This window comes from Marmota monax, unplaced genomic scaffold, assembly GCF_021218885.2.
Source record: "Marmota monax isolate L192 unplaced genomic scaffold, Marmota_monax_Labrador192_F-V1.1 WCK01_AAM20220418_F8-fsc00007, whole genome shotgun sequence".
NCBI lineage: Eukaryota > Metazoa > Chordata > Mammalia > Rodentia > Sciuridae > Marmota > Marmota monax.
Window position 1 is genome coordinate 31,683,488 of NW_026692781.1, and position 23,770 is coordinate 31,707,257.

A 23,770-nucleotide genomic window follows, 5' to 3' on the forward strand; every position below is an offset into this window, starting at 1 on the left:
ACTTAGCAAAGCCCTAAGCAACTTAGTGAGACCCTATCTCTAAATAAAAAACAAAAAGGGATAGGGATTGGATGTGGCTCAGTGGTAAACTACCCCTGGGTTAAATCTGAAATAAAATATAAATAAATAAATAAAAAGATACAATAGAACATGCAGATGTGGTTAGGCTTTTAAGATTTTAAATAGGAAGCAAAAAAGTTTTTAATTTTTTATTAGTTATTATTCATTTCTTAATGATCTTACATATGTTTATCATATAATGATAAAAAAAACAATGCAAAATAGCAGAATGGTTAAAGAAAGAGCAGAAAGTTTGCTTCAAATTGCTATTTTCCTGAATATTAAATAATGAACTTAAAAATACTGATAGTCATCAAAATATATCTTCAACTGAAGCATATTTCTCTGCCAAATGGTAGCATAATTGGAGTTAAAATATGTGAACTGTATTTATAACACTCACAAATTATATACTACTTAAAACTGACTTTATTGGATTACAATTAAGAAACTATTGACCTGGACTTTGAGTGCACTTGGTTTTAACTTTCAACAATCAACTCGAGATCAATTGCTTCTTCAAGTCAATATCTAGATTTTAATGGATAATTGAAGATTTCAAAACATATACACATAAGCTGATTAGATGTGATTGGCATAGTCCCTGTTGTAAATTCTAGATCAATGGCAAATTTACTGATATTACAAAATTTGCTCATGCAGTGGTTTCCTTTTGTTAAGAACTACCCTTTAAAAAAAAAAAAAACCCCAATCAACCTACACCAAAATGCCCTTTCTGGCTCAGAAAACAAGCATATCTTTCAATGTCTAACCCTTTACAGAGTCATCTGCATCAAACTGTAGGGCTTTATGCCTTCAGCCCTCACGACTGACCCTAAACTGTGAGATCTAAATTTTCACAGTAACATGTTCTCCTTTGCAGCTTCTCAAAGAACTGACCACCAAATCATCCTTATAAGAAAGAAAAACATAAAAGAATCCCACATTTTCTATTATTAAATAGTAGAATCACAACCATAATTATACCAAAAGCATTATTGATATATAACATATGTGCTTATAAGTTACACAATAATTTCTAATGAGAAATATAATATTGAATAGTTATAAAGACATTCTTTCAATTTCATTTTCAATATATGCTCATTAGTAATAGTGAAGGATAAATCTCATTTAAGTATAAACAAATCTCAATATACAGAATGAATGAACCAATTTATACCGCAGGTGAAATTCCACGAGATAATCACATATTTATTCTAAGAAGAAAGCTACATATTCTACTGTCTGGGTAGGAATACCTGAAGTTTCATGCTTCTGAGTGCCTGAACTCATTTTTATTTACAAAAAAATTCACACACCCAAAATGCTATTTTAAAATCTAAGAAATCTGTTCTGAATCTCATTTTACTATTTAATAGAGCAGCTGAAAAATGACTTAAAGATGTGGCCATATGGTGTGAAAAATCCAGAATCAAGGAAAGAATGAGATACTGTAAACACGTAAAAAGCAATAAAAGGAGAGATCTCTGAGCTCAGTTAATGAGAAGCTGGTGATGGAGACTGTCTCTTATTGATTACATTTGAGGACACTGACTCACTGGTGTTTTCTAAAACATGAATTCTGCATCTCAAGTATCTGAGAGATTCAGCTAAGTCTCTTTCCCTCAGCCTGGAATTGTTTGCACAGAAAGACTCCACAGAATAAATTACTGAGGCTTCCAGCACAGCTCAATTAGCTGAATGAAGCAGGGAGAGAAAAGCTCCAATCTGGTAGCCACAGAATCTGGCATAATTTTTGCTTAAAGAGTTTACAAGTGGATCATGGGGCATTTAAAAGACAGTCTGAATTTCAGAGTAAAGATAACTGCAAGAGGCATGAGGAGCTCAAATGAACACTTTTCCCCAGTGATGCCTCCATAGTAAGTTAGGTGTTTGTATACTCAAGACATTTTATGTGTCTTTATGAGGAATTCTGAGGTTTCCACTCCCATTCACCCTGTCTTACACATAAGATGAGCCAATCTCTCAGTTCCCTAGAAGCTCCAAACAGTTCTTACTTTAACCATACTTCATGCATGCAACTCAACTTCATGTAACAAAAACATAAGTCAGGTGATAAGTGATTAAACTATCCACACCTAGAGAGTGGATAGTTTGGCCTAGTACCAGGGCTTTGAACTTGGTTATTTGTATGTTAATTTATTCAAAAAAGATTTTCTGACACCAGGTATTGGAATTACCAAGGTTAATAAAACAGTCCCTGTTCTCAAAAGAGTCCAGTTCACAGTCTGGTGGGGGAAAACTGCCTTGCAAACAAAATTTATAATAAATGAGTCAAATACTCCAGCTAAGCTGTGTAAAGTTTTCAGAGAGGGCTCCTCAGTTGGGGAAGTGCTCTGGGTTCTGCTGAGTGACAGTGTACCTATGTCCTCAGAGTCACTTTTTATTTAACTTTGTAGGAGACATACAAATGTCTTAAAGGCCCCAGAGACATTTCCCTCACTTCCTTGAAAGTTCAGTGGACCTTTCCCACCTAAGCCTTCCTCTTAATTCCAGTGGTGAGTGGCAGAGAGGAGATCAGAGAGGGACTTCTGTGAGGGTGGCTTACAGCACACTCAGTCTCTGCCCCTTGGTCCTTCCAAACCACTTGGTGACAGGACAACAATAAAGGAGGAAAAATGCTAACATTCTTAGGGTTTGGTTACATATTAGCAACTGACTGTTGCCCTCAACCATACACAATCCCACACTGAAAAAGTCAGTAGCTGTGGAAGCTGGGAAAACCACAACACAAATGCTGAAAGCCCCATGTTGTACCAGCAGCGTTTTCTTACAAATAGATGACATCCTCGTCAGTAGCAAGTGATGAAAACACAAGGAATGACTGGAAGATAGCAGGGGTGGGCCTGTGAGGGAATCCTGTAGAAAGGAAAGAGAGATTTGCAACAGCTGAGAGGAAATCCTGAGAAGCCAACCTCCAAAATCACTGAACCCACTTTTGGTCCAACATTGCCTCGCCTGCCTGGGGGATTTGGCCTCCTTCCAGTGGCAGTGCCCTCGTGTGCTACACTGAAAATAAAACAAAGGACACCATTCATCATATTTTTCAACAACTGGTTTCTTTTTTAAAGTTTGAAAGAAAAACTTGGCAATCATAAAGCTGAGTTTTTTATTTTTATATATTTTCTTGTTAGTGTCAAAATAAACTGGAGAAGAAAAAAATAGTCCAATGGTAAGAAAAGGAAAATACACAAACCCGTTCAGAGCTCAGTTGGCCACACACTGCCATCCGACTAACACCAAACCGTGGAATGCATCGCTCTCAAGTTCTCCCAACCCAGAGAGCTGACTGCCTTCTGCTTCTGTAAGATGTGGCTACTTAGGGAAATTCAAATAGGCTCCCAGTGTTAACTATGCTGAATATTTACTTTAATCAAAGTGACATTTCCCAGATGGTGTCATCCAGAAAACCTCATCTGAAATGAGGAGTATAGGAGAATTCAGTTGTACATTCCAGGGAAAATTGAATGCAGGTGTTCCCCCATTTTAAGATGAAAATACAAAACTATGAAACAAATAAGTTTATGACATGAATGTCCCCTCCCTATGGGTATCTGGTACCTGGAATGGGAACCAGCCAAGCCACATGAAGGTGTGAATGTAGAAATGCCATCTTTTGCCTTATCAATTGTATGGCCCTAACACTCCTGGGTGGGTGTTAATTCTGAGACTGAAACTTTTTAATCACCTATTCAAATGGTAATGGTTTGTCATTTTAAAGAGAAAGCTCATGCATACTTGCTTCTAGAATGGTTGATAGATACCTATTTCTTAATATTTATTTTTTAGTTGTAGATGGACATAATAACTTTATTTCATTTGTATGTGGTGCTGAGGTTTGAACCCAGTGCCTCACGTGTGCTAGGCGAGCACTTTACCACTGAGCCACAACCTCAGCCCCCTAGATACCTATTTTTAATCATTAATATTTGAGATATAACTTTCCTGGTATGCAACTTCCCACCCAGATACACTAATTCTTTGTAGTTGCACTAGAGATTTGTTTGAAAAAAAAAACAGAAATTCTATTTCATATAATTATCATGAGAAAAGAAACAATTCCTTGTATTTATAATTGTATATACTACAACAACACACTTATTCCTGCAGCCCAGAGCTTCTGTTTTGAAGGAGATGACTAAGAACTCCAACCTTTGCTTATAATTTTATGCTTCTAAAACTGGAAAGATTTCCCACAAACTAGTTCCTGGCTCCACACCTCTTTAATCTTGCATCTCCTTTACTTCTTACATACTTCTCGTGCTGGGCACCAGAGGACACACTGATTTGTCATACCCCTCTAGTTCTGCTGTGTGCATCACAGCACTGAGTGAGCCATCACTGAGGGTGAAAGTAGTATTTCTGGAAGCCATTCCTATACTGGAAGAGCTGGCAAGTATTTAAGTACACATGGAAGTGACTATGAACCACATAAATATATCCCACTAAAACCTAATTATCCTCAACTCAACTTCTCCTTTATCTAAGTCCAAAAATGTCCATAGCCACTCCCTGAACCAGCTACATAACTTGTGGGGCCCAGTGCAAAATGAAAATGTGAGTCCCCTTTCAAATTACCCAGAATTTCATGACAGTAATGACAGTACACTGAACCAAGCCCAGGACCAAGTGCTACTGCACAGGCTGCAAGGACCCTGACTGCTCCAATACCACCTGTCATGAAACAAAATATAATGAGACAGAGGTGAAAGAGACAACAGTTTCAATAAATTGTGCCTAAAATATCTTTCTTTTGCAAATTTAACGAAACCATATAATTATGTGAGCATATTACTAAGACCTATAAACACATTATCCAGATCTTACAAAGTCTTTATACAAATGAGGGTATCTACAGTTTACAAGTCATTAGCATAATAGTAAATCTGTTCCTGTGGAAATATAATAAATGTTCAATAAACACCTGGTGATGACATTTTGTCATCAGTGACTTTACAGCCCAGTCAGAAAAACAAACAAGAGAAGATAAATACAACCCTGCCATGCCTCAATGTCAAAGCCCAAAACCATAACTGCATAAAATGTGGGGATGATAATTCAAAATAAAAGATATCACCAACTGTCTACAGTTGCAGCCACTTCTCGGGTATTGTCTGCATAATCCAAATCCATTCTGGTTTTAGCTGCAGTGTGGGCCCCACTTGGAGGCAATTTTCCTCCCTGATTTAAATACTAATGGGGACCACTCTAATCCTGTGGTTGACTTGGCCCTTTAAGGATAGTGGGAGTCATTCCAGGAATCTCTCAATTAGTTAAAGCAAGTTTATGGCTCAACTCAGGGAAATTCAGCTGGGAGAGACCTGAGGGCATGGGTTGCATCTTTCACCTCCCCACTTGGTGAGACAGGATTGTGTCTAGCATTGCAGAGTGCACAATCCTGAGGAGGAAGCACTACAAAACTAATCCAGGGAGAAAGCTATAAAACTAGATGCTGACAGGTTTTCTAGGTATGAGAAGAATGAAATAAATGGGCAACAAATCAGTAGTTAATAATTATGGAAAAGACAGATCTGGAAGAAATTTTATTTTTATTTATTTTTTTAATATGCTTTAATGAGACATTGCATTTTATTTATTTATTTATTTTATTAGTTGCTCAAGATAATACAATGATCTTGACATATCATACATTTCATTCAAATAGGGTATGAAGAAATTTTAAATGAGGAAAGAATACTGAAGTATTAAGGGGGTGGGAGATCTGAGGTCTGGAAGAAGTCCTGGGATCCTGAGGTGGGGTCTCCTATAAGAGGGGTAGGTAAATCAGTCAAAAGTACAATTTTTAACTGGATTACAAAAAAACTAGAGATAAAAGATGCTCAGGCCTAGAAGAGCCCTGGAGTATTGAGGACATGGGTCCAAGAGCATTAGTTAGGGTTAAGGCAGTGGTAGAACCTTTTAGGATACGAAATATGGTAGGAGGGGTCCACTGGTTGGCCCAGTAGGCTAAAAGAACTTGGACAATTGCATTACTTTATAGTCACTTACACGAGAGGGTTAAGAAAAATCAGGTAATAGTTCCTGATGATTAGTTGGTACTCAATTAAAGACAGATACAAACAGTGATGTCTAAAGGGTTCACTCAAGAATTTTTGGTACCATTTTATCTTCCTTTTATCCTTGCAAAATATTGGAGTGGACACCATGAAGGAAGATGAAGTACTAAACATAATTTTTGGAAAAACATAGTAATATTTATCAATTACCAAAAATCCATTACATGCACCAGAAATGACAGTTTTATAACAATGGGTTACTGTTAAACTACATCATTTTCAATTATTACTTTTTTCAAAGCAGTTAGTCTTTCCTCAGGGAAATACAGGTAAGGAGTTAGGAAACAAAAACTGGCTGCAGATGGGATTTGGGGTTTGCTTAGTAAAAGCTGAGAGGATGATATGCAGAAAGGTTGGGTAAGGTATTTGGCTGGGGGCTTCCCACAGCTAAAAGGAATCAGATAGATACCTGACAGATGAAGAAGACTACAAAAGGAAAGACAAGTAACAATTACAGGGACTTAAAAGACAATTTTTAAAATGCATAGTTACATTAGTCTTCATTTTGAATGCTAGAATAAACTCCTACATTAAAAACACTCATTGGAAAACTCTATCCGAAAGGAGGTGCTGGGAAATGAAACTGACCAAATTAAACTCTTCTATTGTGTGCATGCATGTATGACTATCCAACAATAAATATATATCATGTGTGATTATAATATGCCAATAAAAATTAAAATATAAATATTAATTAATTAAAGTTCTAAAAAAAAAGAACCATCAAATGGGTATCACGATGTGTCCCACCCTTACTTCAAGTCAACACTCAGCTCTCTACTAGTTGAAATAGTAAGAATGTCACAGGGAACACAGAATTTGACAAAATTAAAACAGATAAGATAATAAAGTGCTAATGAGAAGAAAAAGAGAGTAACCATCAATGGTGATGCTGTAGTTCCACTGGGAACAATGTTCATTCAGCAAATGTTCTGCCTTCTTCTCCCTGCTCTCTGTTGTTCAGTTGATTGGTTTGTTTCTACAGGACCCACTATGGGCCCAGTCAAAATAAAACAGAAACCACATCTAGTACTTCAAAAGAAATAACGTAAAAACTGCTCAGCAGCTGCTGGAAAACTAAAAAAATAAAAGGACCATGACATTTTAAAATAGCTGCAGCAAGAACTACCCACTACAGCTGAAGAAACAGAGGCTGGTTTCTCAGAGTCCAGGAGGCTCAGTGAAGAGGCCTTCCAGACCCGGGGCTCAGGCCTCTGAGGATAAGGCACTGCTCAGCTCATGCTGGGGTTTCTGAGGATCATGATGAAGCCAATTCTGAAAGTGTCACAAAAAAAAGTTGGAGCCTGGAATCAAGAGCTACCATCAGGGTGAAGAACTACTGCTGAGTTGGGGCTGTCATAGACAGTAACAGCAAAAAGCAAGCCCCCTTCCCTTCTCCAGCCTGTAGCCTTCCCTGTCTGGCACCCCACATATGAGAGCCGAGCAGAAAACTAGTTGGCTAAGAAAAAATGTGGTTTGCAGAGTGCCAACATCAGAAAGCCGAGTTATGGAAGAGTGGGTGCAGAGCCGAGAGACAATAGATTGAACATACACAAGAAAATTGCAGAAAGAGAAATCTGTCCCGTGTTTAGGTCTGTTTCTCACATCTTAACTTATACTAAGCTAATTTGTCTCAAAACATTACAACTAGGGACAAAGAAAGTTGGCAGAATAATCCAAAGACAGTCTGAGTTCCACCCCAGCCATGCTCACTGGCACATTTGCTTACATTTTCAAGAAGCATTCTAAGAGATTGCTGTTATGTCCTAATTGTTCTTACCTACAAAAAATGGGCTCCTTGGAAGCCATGTGCAGCTTGCTTAAAACAATAAGCTTTTCTAACCCCCAAGCACAATGTACTCTGGGAGCATGGTCTGGATGCTTATCAAACAAGTTCCTGGGCCATTCTCTGAAGTCTCTGGGCAAGTACAAACAACAGAGTCAAATAAATGCCTTTAAAAGCAAGGCAGTGGAGCACGTACCCTGTCAGTGAGATCCTCATATTCCCACAGAGTAAACAGTAACATGAGAATATTTATATGAAACAAAACTGTCTATCAAGCCTGCTTTGGCTCAGCCAGAGGGAATGATAAATTCCTTGCAGATCTCTCATAGAGTGGTCCTTTGTTGACCACGGACGCCACTTCCAAGACAGTACAAACCAATTACAGAACAAGGCTTTTCATTATGTCAGGGAATGAAAATATTACCCCCCATTTTGTTTTATTTCACAGTTATATTTTACTTACCCCCCACCCTGGCCTTTTGTTGAAATATTTTAATTTATCATGAGACAAACCAAATTTAGGTTGGAAACAAATGACACCCCCCACCCACCCATACACACGCAAACAAACCTTATCCCCCTCATAGTCTAGCTTCTTGCTTTCCTTCTCCCTCTTTAAAAAAAAAAAAAAAAAAAAAAAAAAACCTCAAAGCTAAAGTTTAAAGTTGGGTAGAACAAAAACACTGAAGAGTTGATTCAAGATAAATTTTATTTGTCCGCATGGATGTGGGCCTATCCACAACTGGCACAAGTCATGGGCAAAGTCAGGGGGCAGGAGCGAGAGGTGAAACCAGCTGTGAAGCCACACACCATACAATGTCCACTCTGTGGCAAAATGAATTTTTAAAAGTACTAAAGAAACATGTGTACAAATCTGGTCTGTTTCCAAAGAGACCAATCTGAGGTAAGGTTGACATGAGTCAGGGTAGAGGTTTGCTCACTTGGTCAGGTTTCCTTAATCTGATGGGATAATCCTTCCTGGTTACTGCAGATCCCGCCCAGCTAATTCTGCCAGTTCATGCACAGCAAGAGCTGGTGATGCCATGCCCGTCCATGGGAAAACCTCAGCAATCTACAGCTGGTTCAGACTTCCTGGAGTACCATGATGGAAGGATGGGGAATCAGAAAATGAATGAGACAAGAAGTATGATTGTGCTGGTTTTGAAAATTATAATAAAATAGTAAATTATTGTTTTTAAGTAGTTGGATCAAAGGCCAAATTTTATCAACTCTATTTTAAACTAAAACCTCATTCTAAACCAAATTTCATAAGTTAACAGCGGAATCCATCATAATAGATTCAAAAGAGAAAACAGTGTTCATATATTTGTATACATTAATGAATATTAGAAATTGGCCGACTTTTTATTTAGAAACTGTGGATTCAGTGAAATTACCTTATTCAGATGTTTGTCTTTTTTCTTAACTTTTTTGGAACAAATACATGCTTTTTTTTTCTAACTATGATAATTATATACAATATAAATTTTATCATTTTGATCATTCTTAAATATGTAATTCAGTATAAGTATATCCATATTGTTGTGCAATCACTACCACCATCCATCTCGAGAGATTTTTCATCTTTTAAAACTGAAACACTATACCTAGTAAGTAAATGTGTGGCTACACATAGGTCTCGACCAAAGCCAGCAGTCTGGAACACAGAGAAAAGAACCTGGAGAGCTTAACCTTGGTAACTGGAAAATTAATCCACCTCTCTTACAACCCCAAAAGAATCAATGGCATCTTATGCTTTTATCCCCTCTCTGCCATTCAATACAGATTCCCCCAACTGAAGAAAAGTTCTAGAATATATTAGCAAAGACTACTACTAATAAGTTTCATTTTTATGTTATAGTTTACAAATGTTTATTGCCCCCAACACAGCTCTTAGTGCAGAAATTAGTTTCCCTGTTTCATAAATAATGAAACTGTGGCTATGTAGGGGATAAGAATAAGGACCAGAACCAAGTCCACCAACCCATTGTTCAGTGCTTATTCTGCTGGGTCACGTGGCTTCTGTCACAGCAAGGAGGAATGAGGACTTATCATTTCTCTGTCATGACCCATCAGATCTCAATGGACAGCATTTTCCTTCTGCACCAGAGCAACTAATATTCCTTAAATATGAAAAACACACCTAGTCCATCATTTTTTTTTATCTGTGTTGTAATTGTATAGAAAAGAAGATACAAAATCACAATTCTGGAACAGGGCAAATGAAATCAGACTCAAATGTAAGTTAAAAAATATTAGATCATCAGATCCTATAAAAAATTTGAGTTTGACCTCTTTTTAATCCCTTAAAATAGACTTGTATGTTGTGCTCTTTTTAGAGAAGTTCATTATCAGTTTTGCTAAAGAGAATTAGTAGAAAAATTAATTTCTCTGAGATTTAAGAACAGAAAGCATTTATACTAAAATGTTTCAAATACTAAGGATTTATGTAAAACTGTTGGAATCAACAAGTAGCTTCTTTTACTTCACAAAGAAGTAACATGTTTTAGTTTGTTTCAAATAAAATTTCTTCCACTAGTATCTTTCTTTCTGTTTAGAAGTACTCAATTTCTAAACCTTTAGACTTTCCATTTAAATTACAAAAACAATAAACACTTCCTTGAAGTTATGCCCAACACCACCATGCTCTCTCCCTACATAAACAATAAAAACCTGGATAAATCTGGCTTATGGAGTTATCTCTGGGATGAACAATGGGTCGTTCTAAATGTAGCAAAGCCAGAAAGGACAATCATGCTTTGAAAGAAAGATTTTATTTTATAATTGCTCCACTTTTTAATCACTTAGTACATGATTTTCATAAATGCACATTTTAAAAAATTGACTACTCAAAAAAAAAAAAAAAAAAACAAGTTGAGTACAGAACTTGGGAATACAGAATTCAGGAAAATCACGCTGGGAGGGTAGGGCACTTGCCTCGCATGCACAAAGCCCTGGGTTCAGTCCCAGCAATTGTAAAACAAATTGTTCAGGAAAACCAAATTGAGTCTATTGTTGTTGTTGTTGTTGTTGTTGTTATTTCATAAAGGTGGCTCAGCAACTATGGCCACCTTACTCAGGTTATTCAAAATGGCATCTAATAGAGCCCTAATATCCAGAGTATACAAAGAACTCAAAAAATTAGACAATAAGAGAACAAACAACCCAATCAACAAATGGGCCAAGGACCTGAACAGACACTTCTCAGAGGAGGACATACAGTCAATCAACAAGTACATGAAAAAATGCTCAACATCTCTACCTGTCACAGAAATGCAAATCAAAACCACCCTAAGATACCATCTCACTCCAGTAAGATTGGCAGCCATTAGGAAGTCAAACAACAACAAGTGCTGGCGAGGATGTGGGGAAAAGGGTACACTTGTACATTGCTGGTGGGACTGCAGATTGGTGCAGCCAATTTGGAAAGCAGTATGGAGATTTCTTGGAAAGCTGGGAATGGAGCCACCATTTGACCCAGCTATTCCCCTTCTTGGTCTATTCCCTAAAGACCTAAAAAGAGCATGCTACAGGGACACTGCTACATCGATGTTCATAGCAGCACAATTCACAATAGCAAGACTGTGGAACCAACCTAGATGCCCTTCAATAGACGAATGGATAAAAAAAATGTGGCATTTATACACAATGGAGTATTACTCTGCATTAAAAAATGACAAAATCATAGAATTTACAGGGAAATGGATGGCATTAGAGCAGATTATGCTAAGTGAAGCTAGCCAATCCCTAAAAAACAAATGCCAAATGTCTTCTTTGATATAAGGAGAGTAACTAAGATCAGAGTAGGGACGAAGAGCAGGAGAAGAAGATTAACATTTAACAGGGATGAGAGGTGGGAGGGAAAGGGAGAGAGAAGGGAAATTGCATGGAAATGGAAGGAGACCCTCAGGGTTATACAGTGGAGGGGGTAGAGAGAGAGGAGGGGAGGGGAGGGGAGAGGTGGGGAGGGGGGAGGGTGGAGGATGGGAAAGGCAGCGCACAACAGACACTAGTATGGCAATATGTAAATCAATGGATGTGTAACTGATGTGATTCTGCAATCTGTGTATGGGGTGAAGGTGGGAGTTCATAACCCACTTGAATCAAAGTGTGGAATATGATATGTCAAGAAATTTGTAATGTTTTGAACAACCAACAATAAAAAATTTAAAAAAAAATGGCATCTAATGTACTTGACACAGAGCAGGCTCTCACAAAGTTTTGATGGTGACTAGAAACATCACAGGTGATTATGGATGATCTACAAGCATTTGTTATTGTTGTTGAGGAAATAATGCTTCCAATTTTTCAATACGCAGATGCAACCAAGTTCTTTGTATCTTCCTCTGATCTTCATTGATCAAAAGTAAATTTTGCAATGATTGATAATTTTCTTTAAAATTTCAGTGAAGCCTTAGATTGATCACATGAAAACACCTTCCCGAATCTTCCAGAATTCCCCAATATTTTCCTTTATAGCGTATTCAGCACAGTTCTTGCACTCCGGGGGTGTAAATCCAACTAGCGCTCTTCCTATGGTACCAATTCCCTGATTACTTGCCAACTTTTTAACTTGAGCTTCGATGTAATGTGGAGACACATAAGAAAAACGGTCCCCAAGAACACTATAAGTCACATATTGAGAGCCTTCTGAGGTGTCTGTAGTTTTTTGGTTTTCAAAACTCTCTACGTTGCAAGCTATCTCAATTTTCCCTTCATGGGGAAAAGCCATTGCTTGGACACCCTTCAATCCATGTGCACTGGATCCTCGAATGGCATGAGCTATCTCTCTTCCCACAGACAAGTCTTGAGAATCTATTGTAACATTGCAGTTCATCACATATGGGCTGGCACCAACACCTAAATCATTAGAAAAGCATCTTAATAGAGCAGAACAAAGGTCTCACCTCAAAGATTCAATTCTTTAGTCAATTTTAATCAAAAGAGTGTACTTTACTTGGTTTAATTTTAAAAGAATACAAATATTCCTCATTTTAAACTCCAGGATTTTCCAAAGGTCTTTTTTAAAATAATAGGCATTTGAGCTACAAGCAGAGAATTTTATCTACTCTAAAGTAGCAGAGGGATGTTTAATTCCAGAAGAAGTAAGAAGAGCCCCGGCTTTCTAAAATAACAACAGAGAACAGAAAGCACAATTATGAATTCAGTATCATCAGCTATATCAGGCCTTGGCTTTCACTCATCTCCACCGCCATCTCCAGAGACTGGAAGTCAGTGTCACTCCTATGGGTCTCAGAGACAGGAGTAAACCATACCTCTGTACGTGCCACTTTCTTCCCAAATGCCTGCCATCATGGATTAAAATGAACCTCCACACCAAATCTTGATTAGGAAAAGAGACAACTGAGAAGCAACTAACGGCCTCAGGATTGGGAAGGGCAAATGGACTCTGGTGTCTCAGATGATGTGAGTTTGGAAGGGTTTAGAGTGCCAAAGACATGCTCATGCCCTTCTTTTGCACAAACTATTACAGGCAACTCTTTCTTCCATCCCCAGCTTCTTAAGAGACTGGGGCTGTCACTGCCAGCCAAAGCCCTGTTACTCTAGAGCTCAGGGGCAAATGTACTGCTTTTCCCTGCCTCAGGGATGGTGTAGCTCACATTACATAAATAGCTCTCCTCTAATTATAGTTTACATTATAAGATGGACAACTTGGTTAAATTAGCATTGGTATAAAAAGCTTAGGTTTGCAGTTTCCTCAATTTGGGGGAACCTTACATTTCTAAAAGCAACGTTGACTACGGATTGATGGGGATAAAAAGCTGACCTCATCTTCAGCATATGACAATTCCTTAGCTACTATTTCAACATTATTTTACTGATATTGCTTTTTCTGGATACTTTCAAACTTATTGCTTATTATTTCAATATCCATCAGAGAAGTGCTTTCTGTGTTCACTCTCCCCTAGACCCTGGTGGTTTGGGGGCTTTGTTGCCTAGCCTCGCTGCCTCATACTAATAGACATTTTTCAGAAAATCAGCACACGGAAACCACATTTCATCTTTTTCCCACACATGTACATAATGAAACATTTCAACTCCCAAGGCTGGGCCTCTTTCTACTGGGAATTCTGCAGGAATGAATCAGATTACAGTATTTCCCTATAATGCTAATTTCATAAAAATTAAATTTCCTAACAGTCAATACATCTTTCTCTTACAATCTCATACATCAATCATTTACTCTAAATATCTTTTAACATTTCACAGAGTACAACTAGAATTTTTTGTTGATACTCATTAATAGAAAACATCCAAACACTGTTTTTCTTTCCACTACCCCTCAATAGGTAATGTTATAAATAGTGCCATTTCCTAAGATCTGTTACACACACCTTCTTCTGACTCAGGAAGACATTTTTACCACAGTTCTAACAAACAGGTGCTGCTGAAGAGTATATACACAGGAAAAGTATATACAGAAAAGTATATACATGAGGGGCTGGGGATGTGGCTCAAGGGGTAGTGCACTCGCCTAGCATGCGTGAGGCACTTGGTTCGATTCTCAGCACCACATAAAAATAAAATAAAGATATTGTGTCCACCTAAAACTAAAAAATAAATATTTTTTAAAAAGTATATAAAAGCATACATATTCAAAATATATCCCTAGTCTAGTGTACTTTGCTATTCCATAGCTTTGATAGGCCAAACCAACATTGAGAAATTCACATGAGGCTTGTCAACTTTGGGACGCAGGTCACTTTCAAAAAATATTCCTTCAGACAGACCCAATAGCCTCATTCCATACTTCTGTGGGACATTACATCTCTACAGACATGGTATTCTTCCTGTATCCACCCTGAAAATTCCAAGGCCTTTTTTTTTTAACCACTATGTGACTAGTAACTGTCCCTTTTTAGTAGAATTTCCAAAGTGATCATCCCTGATAATAAGGTGAACTCACTACTCAAGATAAATCATTAAAGACAGAACAAGTTTAGATGTTAAGAGGTAAGCACAAAGGTTCCATAAAGAATGCATGTATACAGTGCCCTAACCTGATTTACCTGAATAAAATAAACTCTATTTTTAAAATTCTTTCAACAGTGTAAACTTCATTATTTCTTAGAGAAATAAAATGAAACATCAGAAATAATTAAGAGGCAAACAAATAACATAGTCATTTTTTTCACATATGCTCTTGATATGTATATTTTAAATTCTATCAAACCTCATCTACACAAAAATTTTATTTGGTTTTATTGCTATATCTCACTCAGGCAGTGAACAGAGACAGTTAGTGAATCTGAGATGTTGACCTAATCAGGGTGGCAGTTTTCTCTCCAAGGGGTTATGAGGCCATGACCCATTTTTTTTTTCCTCAGGAGGGAGGAGGCAGAGGAAGAAAGAAAGAAAAGAAAATGTCTCTTTCTGCCCAAATTCATGCTTTTCCAATTTCCTCCACTTAATCTTTCCAAGTCAAAACCAATATGGTGATCCAATTATACCAAATCAAATTCTGCATTTAAATCCAGCAGTCCCATTGACCTTATTTAAATGCTAAATTTGATTTTTTTATGTTAATTTAAACCTACTAAGAAGGTATTTTAAATGAGAGAGATAATTAATCCCAGCAAATCGAATTTCTAGTTAAATGTCATATAATTAAAGTAATTCCATTTTTTGCTCTAAAATTAGAAACCTGATGTGAAAGTTTGTTTCTCAGTTTGCGGTTTCGCTCCTCTCCTGCCTCCTGCAGATTGGCACTCGGCTGCTCTGGTGGCAGCATGAATCCCCTCACTGCAAGGCTAAAATTCCAATTTTATTCCAATGCAACTGTCACAACGCCCTGAAGCAAGCTAAAACAAGGAAAAGAATCTCTGGTATGGTTTCACTTTCCATGTGTTCTTTAATGAAAAATTTATCATTCTAAATATTGGTGTTTACTCCTAGTTAAATACTTTTTTTTAATCAAAAAGAAAAAGAAACTGAGATTCAGTTGCTATTATTTCACAGAGAAATATAACAGGCCTGATGTTCTCCTGACAATTCTGTTATTTTCTGGTGTGGAAACACTGTATTTATCATATACTATATGGCTGGTGATTCAGATATTGTGGAGACCTTATGGTGAACTGATATAGATATAAACCCTTTGTGCCAGATTGTTTAAGCAGGGAAAAAAAAAACTCAGATGCACTTAATTAACATCTGATGTGTAGCTTTTGCAAACACAAATGCAATATTTGTGTTTGAGCACTGACAGTAATGACTGTGAACTATGCTATTAATGTCTGGTTTAAAGATGCTTGTGGTAGGACCACGTCTGGAATAACACAAATAAAAAACTGTATTCAGACAAAACAATAGCAAGGAGCCCACTCAAAAAAATGAAAAAGCAGCACTCAGAAGAAATACATGTATTTTTTCCCCTGAAGATCAAAATTATTCTCAAAAATAGTTCCAGACACTATCATTCTCAATCAATCAAAGGTGAAAAAATTCTATGTATTTCACTCCATAGAAATGAATTTCAGTTTAGGAGGTCAGAAGTTGCTCACGAATATCTTCAGAAGTCCTATTTATTGTATCAAGCCCCTCTTTGGTGGCTAGTATTAACTCATGCACAAGAGGAGGTAATGTTATAGGTACAAATATTTGACAATTTTTGTACTTGAAAAGAGATTATAGATTATAATTTGTAGATTATATCACAGTTTGAGTAAATAGATTCTCTTTGACCAATTCAACTCCCTCATTAATTACTTTTTTTCCTGAAACCTGCTGGCAGGTTGCTGGGTATAAAACATGAAGAAGGTTAAAATAAGGTAAAACTCTTGCCTAACTGTGGTATTCATTTTAGAGTAACAAGCAGAACAAGACATTGGACTTGGACCTCAGGCTCAAAAATATAAACAGTTATTACACCAAAGAAATTAGTTATCATTACATATTGGGACTTTAAATTTTTTTTAGAACATGCACTAAAGAAAAACCACAGCTGAAACTGGACATTTGATGACTAAAGCCATAAAACAAACATAATTGCTAAGTCCAATGCCCCCATAGCAGGAAGAATGCAGGACAGTCATCCATGTAGCTGAACCAACAGAAAGGAAAGCTAAGAGAGAACAGTGCAGTACAGGGATGGGAAGAGCTCCCTGTGGATCTGAATTCAAGTTCCACCTTGACAGGACACTGTCCCTGCTCAGCTGTCCTGCAAATGACTACGATGTATTCCTGCTCCAGGAGGAGCTATAAACCTCAATTTTTAGACCTTAAATCTTTCAGAGTCACAATAATTCAGAAAAGTTTTTTACAGAACTGGGTACACATTAACGTCATATAATGAAGCCAGACCAGATGAGGGGACCCCCAGGTGACCTGCCTGCTCCCCAGTTTTTCGACTGTATGACAATGCCCTTTTGGAATTAACGCAAAATCTAAGTCATCATGTGTCCATTGTAGATTAAACACTTAGTTGCATACTGAGACCTTCATTTCCATTATCCCAAACAGATTTCTGGTAAAAAAAAAAAAAATAATAATCAAAAAAATAATAAAAATAGTCTTCTTAAAATTAGACTTATTTTAAAATTAGGAATTATTTTCAAAGACCAGGAGAATGTTTGGTGTGGTGCAAATTGGATTATTCAATGTCCAAGAAAGTGCCTGATGATGCATTTATTATTTATAGCAGAAAGAAGTAAGCAAGGGAAGCTTCTCAGTAAGCCATTTAAATAACTAACAGAAACTCCTGGTTCCAAGATGTACCAGTTACCTCCCTCTATGATTCCTGAGGCATCAGATGAAACTACAGTTCAAAGAATTTTCCCTGTATTTCTAAACAGTGATGCCAAATCCAGGCCATTCATACAATATATCAGACAGCAATGTTTAAATTATCCCATAAGTGCTTAGGCTTTCTAAATATGTATGTATAAAGTATTTATTTATAGAACTAAAAGTATCAACTATTACTACTTTGCCCTTATTTATGTTCCCCATGAGCTGGCCAACTACAAACTTCTAGAAGGAATTTGGCTGAAAAGATTTTGTGTGTTTGGCACTAACTAAGGGTGTTAACCATCTCTGAGCTCACTTTTTTCTCTTCTGTTTATAATATTCTTCAGGAACTTCAAAACAGAATCCTGTATCCTTATAGATTCTGCTTCCTCTTGGGTACTGTCACTGGCATGTTGACAAATTGTGTTCAGTTGTTAGCATCAGTCATATCTATTAAATTTTTTCAGGAAAAGACAAAAACAATATGTTTAGGTTCTTCTGTTTTGGTGAGTGGAATGGAAAAATATGTTGGAAAACACTGACATAACAAAAAAAGGTTAGAAAAATAGATATAAAGCCATTAAATTTTTTAAAATAAGGGGAAAAATGCTATTACTGGCAATGAAATTCATTGAAAAATTTGGATGAATAACACTTCTACCCTACTGAAACAAGAGTTATAAATTCTATTTCAATGGCTATTACTTCAAAAGATGAAAACAATTTACTTCTTTCTTGATAAAATGTTTCTAAGAAAGAATATGTGCAATTAAGGTAACCTAAGATTTCAGCTGAGTCTTAAATTCCAATGACTATATGTTTTGGTGGATTATTAGAAATGAATTATTCCTTCTTAAAGCATTTTATTTTTCTTCTACTAGCACCCTCCCTGAGCCTCTTAAATAAGGGCTGAATGATGGTCAACTCATAATATTCACGTTTCTTCTGCAAACTCATTTTTTACTTTTGGTCAGCATATCTTGGTGAAAAAAGACATCTGGGAAAAGATTTCTGTTACTTTTCCCTTCTTATCACTAATTATATATCAAATCTAATCTGGATAAATGCATTGAAATGTAGCTTGTATAAAATTAACCACTGATAAGCCTTAATAATTATCCTTCAAGGAAAATGATGGCAATAATCAGAAGATTGATTTAAATATGTCATGAAAATAAGCTGGAAAGTTTAGAAATTTAAAAATGTTTTTCTAATGCATATGTGATATAAATTAAATACATAAACATATGTATTTTACAATACTGAGATCATACTATTTATACCATTTTTTTATGCTTTGGCCTTGACAGGGGCTATTCCCTCTGCCTAAATCTCCTCACATCTCCAATGTGGGCTATTGGACTCACTCCTTCCAGTCTGTGTTCCATATACTGATTGTACAATGAGGCCTAAATTGGATCACACATTTTAAAATCATAATTTTTCTCACCGAAGAATTTGTAATGCCCTTGTTCTGTTCCTTTTTTTCCTTCTTTCTTTCTTTTGGCTTTAACACTTATTACTTTTTAAAAAACTATACAATTCATTTATTTATTAAGCTGTTTATTTTCTGTCTGTTTCCTTACTCCTCCCCCAACTACTAAGTTCTTAGAGAGCATATGAATTCTATTTTGCTCACTGATGATAATGCCTGGTAGTTTACTGAATATGTATCTGTTGCATCAATTAACTACAAATTCTCTCTATATTAGATTATATTTTCCATGTCTAAAAATTCTTCTAAAACTTAATTCTGGAGAATATGACATAGCTAATCATTCCCAAATAACAAACATTTACATTGTTTCCAGAATTTGCTCTCATAAATAATGCTTCAATAAATACACTGATGCTTAAGTACTGATACCTTTTATTATCTCCTTAGGATTTATCACTAAAACTGGAATTCCTAAGAGGCAATTTTTAGAGCTCTTGGTACATTTCACAAACTCACTTCCAAAAAGTTTATACCAATTTACACTAGCATTGGCAGAATGAGTGTCTCTAACTACATCATCACCAGTACTAAATATTACCTTTAAAATATCATCTTTAAACATTTTTGTGCCAATTTTGGCATCTTAAAGTTTTAACTTGAGATTTACAGATTTTGATGAAATTCTGCATGTAAATCACAGATAACCATGTGGAATAAAAATAGAGAAAAATCAGAAATCCCCCTGGGTTGTCCATTTCAAATCAAACAATATAAAATAGGTAATGATGGAGTACAGATACTGATTATTCCAACCACAGGTAATCAATCAACAGATCAGACTGGAAGCAATGTTCACCTTGATTTAAACAATTATATAACACATTTGTTCTTGGGAGATTAAATATGAATAGGGATGATATTAGCATTTGGTCTTAAACTCAGATGTGACATACAGATCAGTTTAAAATTCTTCCCAAAACTTATTCTGACAGCACAACAAAAATGAGAATTGATATGTATGCTGAACCTAAGGCTAAAACCAGTTCTGTACTCTAACACTAGAATACCTCTTCCAAACTCTTGTCCACTGACTGTAATCCCAGCCCACCTGGCACTGAGCTGACTACATTTGTGGTATAATCCCTTCAGTCTTTAGGAAGGCTCAAATTAGAAACCAGGAAATAGATTTCTGAAAATTTAGTCATAAAACTTACACATCTCCATTTGTGAGACAAATCATGGAAAAATATGTCAAATTGGCAGAGAGCAATCAGTTTCTTCCTTTTTTCTCTAACAAAATACTGAACAAAAAACATCTATAACAACATTTTTATAAATCTCCACTTTATTGGGAAAGAAAAATAACCCTTTAGTACTACTGTGTTGGGCACTTAACAGACATTATTTCAACTTCACAATATTATAAGGGAGACACTAATACAATGTCCACTTTATAGATGTGGGAATTAAACTTTTCTGAGATTGAGAAACTCTCCAAGGTCACATAGACCAGGATTTGAACTTGGCTTTAAAACCTGTGTATTTCATTGCACAGCTCTAGGTGATCATATATATTATTTATTTAAGAGCAGAATTCTGGAGTTATGTCTATGTGTAAATGATTCTGAAGGCTTTGGCAGAGCTGTGCCATAAGAAATGTGTATCTTATGTTCATCCTCCTGCTCCTGGGGTATTTGGTATTTTAGTAACTGCTAAGGTATTAGCTAACCACCCAAATCTGACCCAACATGGCTTATTTTGTGACATTTACACAAGAGTTTTTAGATGAAAGAATTAAGACTCAAAAGACCCTAGGATAGTGGAGTGCAGGTAACAGGGTCAGGACTTTGCTTTTTCTAAGGTAATCCCTATAGAATGAGGTGGGGGGTGAAGGCCAGAATGTCAAAGGGAGGCAAAAGTTGATAAGATCCAGGGGAAAGAAATACCTTTCTCTCTGGTATTTCTGCTTTCTTATTCTAGAATCCCATTGTCTAGAAAAGCTTTGCTCCAGGGTGCCGCTAGAACGGACTTGCAGCTGTAAGCACCAACTTGGTCATGCTAGATGCCCAAGTACTGAAATATCTTCCTACCAGCTAGAAGGAACCTTGACCTAAGTCCGCACTCCTTGTATCTCCTGAGTATCTTCATCACACTGGGGACACAGATCCACAGTCAGAAGAGATGGGGCCTCTAGGATCCTGACACCAGATCTGCATCCATTCTTAGTCTCAGAGGTCATGTTGCAGGGTTTGCTATATACCTTTGATATCCTCCCTGGGTGCCCCATCAAATACCTGACAAGAGCTTCAGTAAGGCTCACTAGAGCTTATGAGTGCCTAGTATGGGACAGAACTGAAAAAAGATCCTCACCAGGTACAAGGAGAAGCCACTAATGTAAGTAACTCTCCTATCATTATAAGGGCCTGACCAAACAAGGGGTCCTCAGGATGCTATTATCACGAATAGAAAAAAAAAAAACAGAACAGAGCTAAGACCACACTTAGAACCTGTTAGACCACATCTTCGGGCAGGTGCAGCTCCCAGGTCAGGCTCAAGAGCACTGAAATCCCTCCTTGTGAACCAGCCCAGCTGCTTCCTTCTCTGAACAAGACTGCGCTTCTTAGGCAGGTCTGCTTCACCAAAGAGAAACACACTGCAGCCAGGAACGTGCAGGACCAGGTCCTTAGCGAGGCCTATAGCATGAGAAATATTAACAAAATCAGGCCCAATAAAATAAGAGAAAGTATTTAATTTTTGCTATGGTAGTAAAATGAAATTAACAAAAAAATTATCACTTTAACCACTTCTTAGTGTACACTTCAGTGGCATTGAGTTGCATACTGTCGCGCAGCCATGACCACTAATACATAGAATTCATACAAACTAAAAAAATCAAAGTTTGAGCATAATTAATTTTCCCTCTACATTAGTCCCATATAAATGTTTTCCTCTAAGCAAGGAAGCTTGAATTTCTAACCCATTACAAATCTAATTTCACAAAGAAAATGTATCACTTAGATTAACAAAATCAGGGCTTTCAATTTTGAACACTTTTACAATAGTCCCAATTTGTATATGTTATGAGGAGATATAAAAAGTTAAAAGCACAACAGCTAGATCTTCATTGTCTAATATGGTAGCCCCTGGCTACATATGCTATTTAATTTTAATTTTTGTTAATTGAAGTTAACTAAAATTTAAAATTAGGGGTTTTTAGTTGTACTTGACACATTTCAAGTGCTCAATAACTGAAGCTCATGGTCTTCATATGGATCATTAATGTCATCACTGAAAGTGTCATTGGATAGCTCTGGGAAGATACTCTGTAAGGAATCCTAATACATAAACATAATTGGAGGCTACTTCAAAAGATAGAACATTTTCAATCTTCCTTTACCATTCTTTTGAACATTTGGATTCTCTGTACCTGACTTAATCTTCTTAATGCACAATGAAGAATTTTTCTCCTGTTTTTTCTAGATTTCTAGGTCCTTCAGAGGACCTGTGCTTACAGCTATCACATCTTTCCAAGGGGCTAATTACAGTCCACTGGCAGCAAGTATAGCAAAAGCATACATCTTTCTGTCTGATAATGTAAAATGTAGGTACTTAGGGACTTTGGGTACAGGCCTTCAGGGCAGCAGGAAAGTGGGACTTCTTTATTTGGAGGTACTTCATGGGCCATCAGAGTTGAGATAGGGACTCTGTCCACAATAAGCACAGGAACCTTCCCAACAACAATTTTAGGATTTGTTATTTGTCCATTTGTTTCTAGTGTAGACTGCCTTGTTGATGGAAGGAATGAAATGTGAATGACACTAAAAAAAAAAAAGGTTTTGTACCACTAAAGGCACAAAAAATCTTGGGAAATGTTCTTTAAGTCAGCAGAGACTGCAGCATTGAAAGCCCATGATGTTGTAGACACCATGAAGCTCAAAAAAAAAATCTCCTAAATTTATTTTAGCTTAAGTCATTTGTGCTTCTTTAATACCACTTAAGATACTAAAGGGCCACAGTTCCTAGGGGAAGGAATGGGGACAGAAGCCAGGGACACAGTCAACTGAGGTTAAGGAATTACAAAATAATGTTTAAGCACTTAGCTAAATTGTTCCTCAAATCTGGAATGGCAGCGGGAAGGAGGAGGTAAGAGAAATGGGAGAACATAAGGAGAATTAAAATGTTAAGTCATCTGAACATCTGACCACTATCCAAATGTTTCTGGTCACGTATATCTGCTCCAACCAAAACTTAAGAATGACTCACACTTTGGCTGCTACAGTAGCCTAAAGCATAAAATACAATGCCTCAGAGTCTCTCCCACTAAATACTCTAACACGTTTTCTGGCTTTGACCATCCAGGTCAGCACCTTTATCTGGAACTATAATTCTGGAGTACTGTCTATGTTTATATAGCCCAGAATATCTGCTAAGGAGTATTCCTGAAGCTTGGCTTCTAAAGGGCAAAGCACTGGGACATATTTGCAGTAGCAACCCCTACCTGTCAGCAACTGGTGGGGATTGAGGTCAGGGGTAGAAGAAATAACATATGCATTTAGGCCAGGATTGAATACCATAGGGTTGAACACCATTGCTGCTCCTTAATAGCTATTAGGATCTTAAACAATTGACTTGACA

At 36.8% G+C, this 23,770-nt stretch overlaps 1 protein-coding gene across 3 annotated transcripts in view; it reads right to left on the bottom strand.

The window, feature by feature from the left end:
• Window positions 1–5,678: 5,678 nt before the first annotated feature.
• Window positions 5,679–23,770, bottom strand: part of Ftcdnl1 (formiminotransferase cyclodeaminase N-terminal like) — a 41,580-nt gene continuing 23,488 nt past the window's right edge. For 2 of the 3 annotated variants that reach the window (XM_046447594.2, XM_046447593.2), the window contains exons 5-6: window positions 21,643–21,828; window positions 11,906–12,807 (exon numbers count right to left, since the gene is read on the bottom strand). In XM_046447594.2, coding sequence (XP_046303550.1) covers window positions 12,371–12,807; window positions 21,643–21,828 — 623 coding nt within the window. In that variant the 3' untranslated portion in view covers window positions 11,906–12,370. Of the gene's footprint in view, window positions 5,849–11,905; window positions 12,808–21,642; window positions 21,829–23,770 lie in introns of those variants that run through there. The other variant, XM_046447595.2, reaches the window with a different exon arrangement.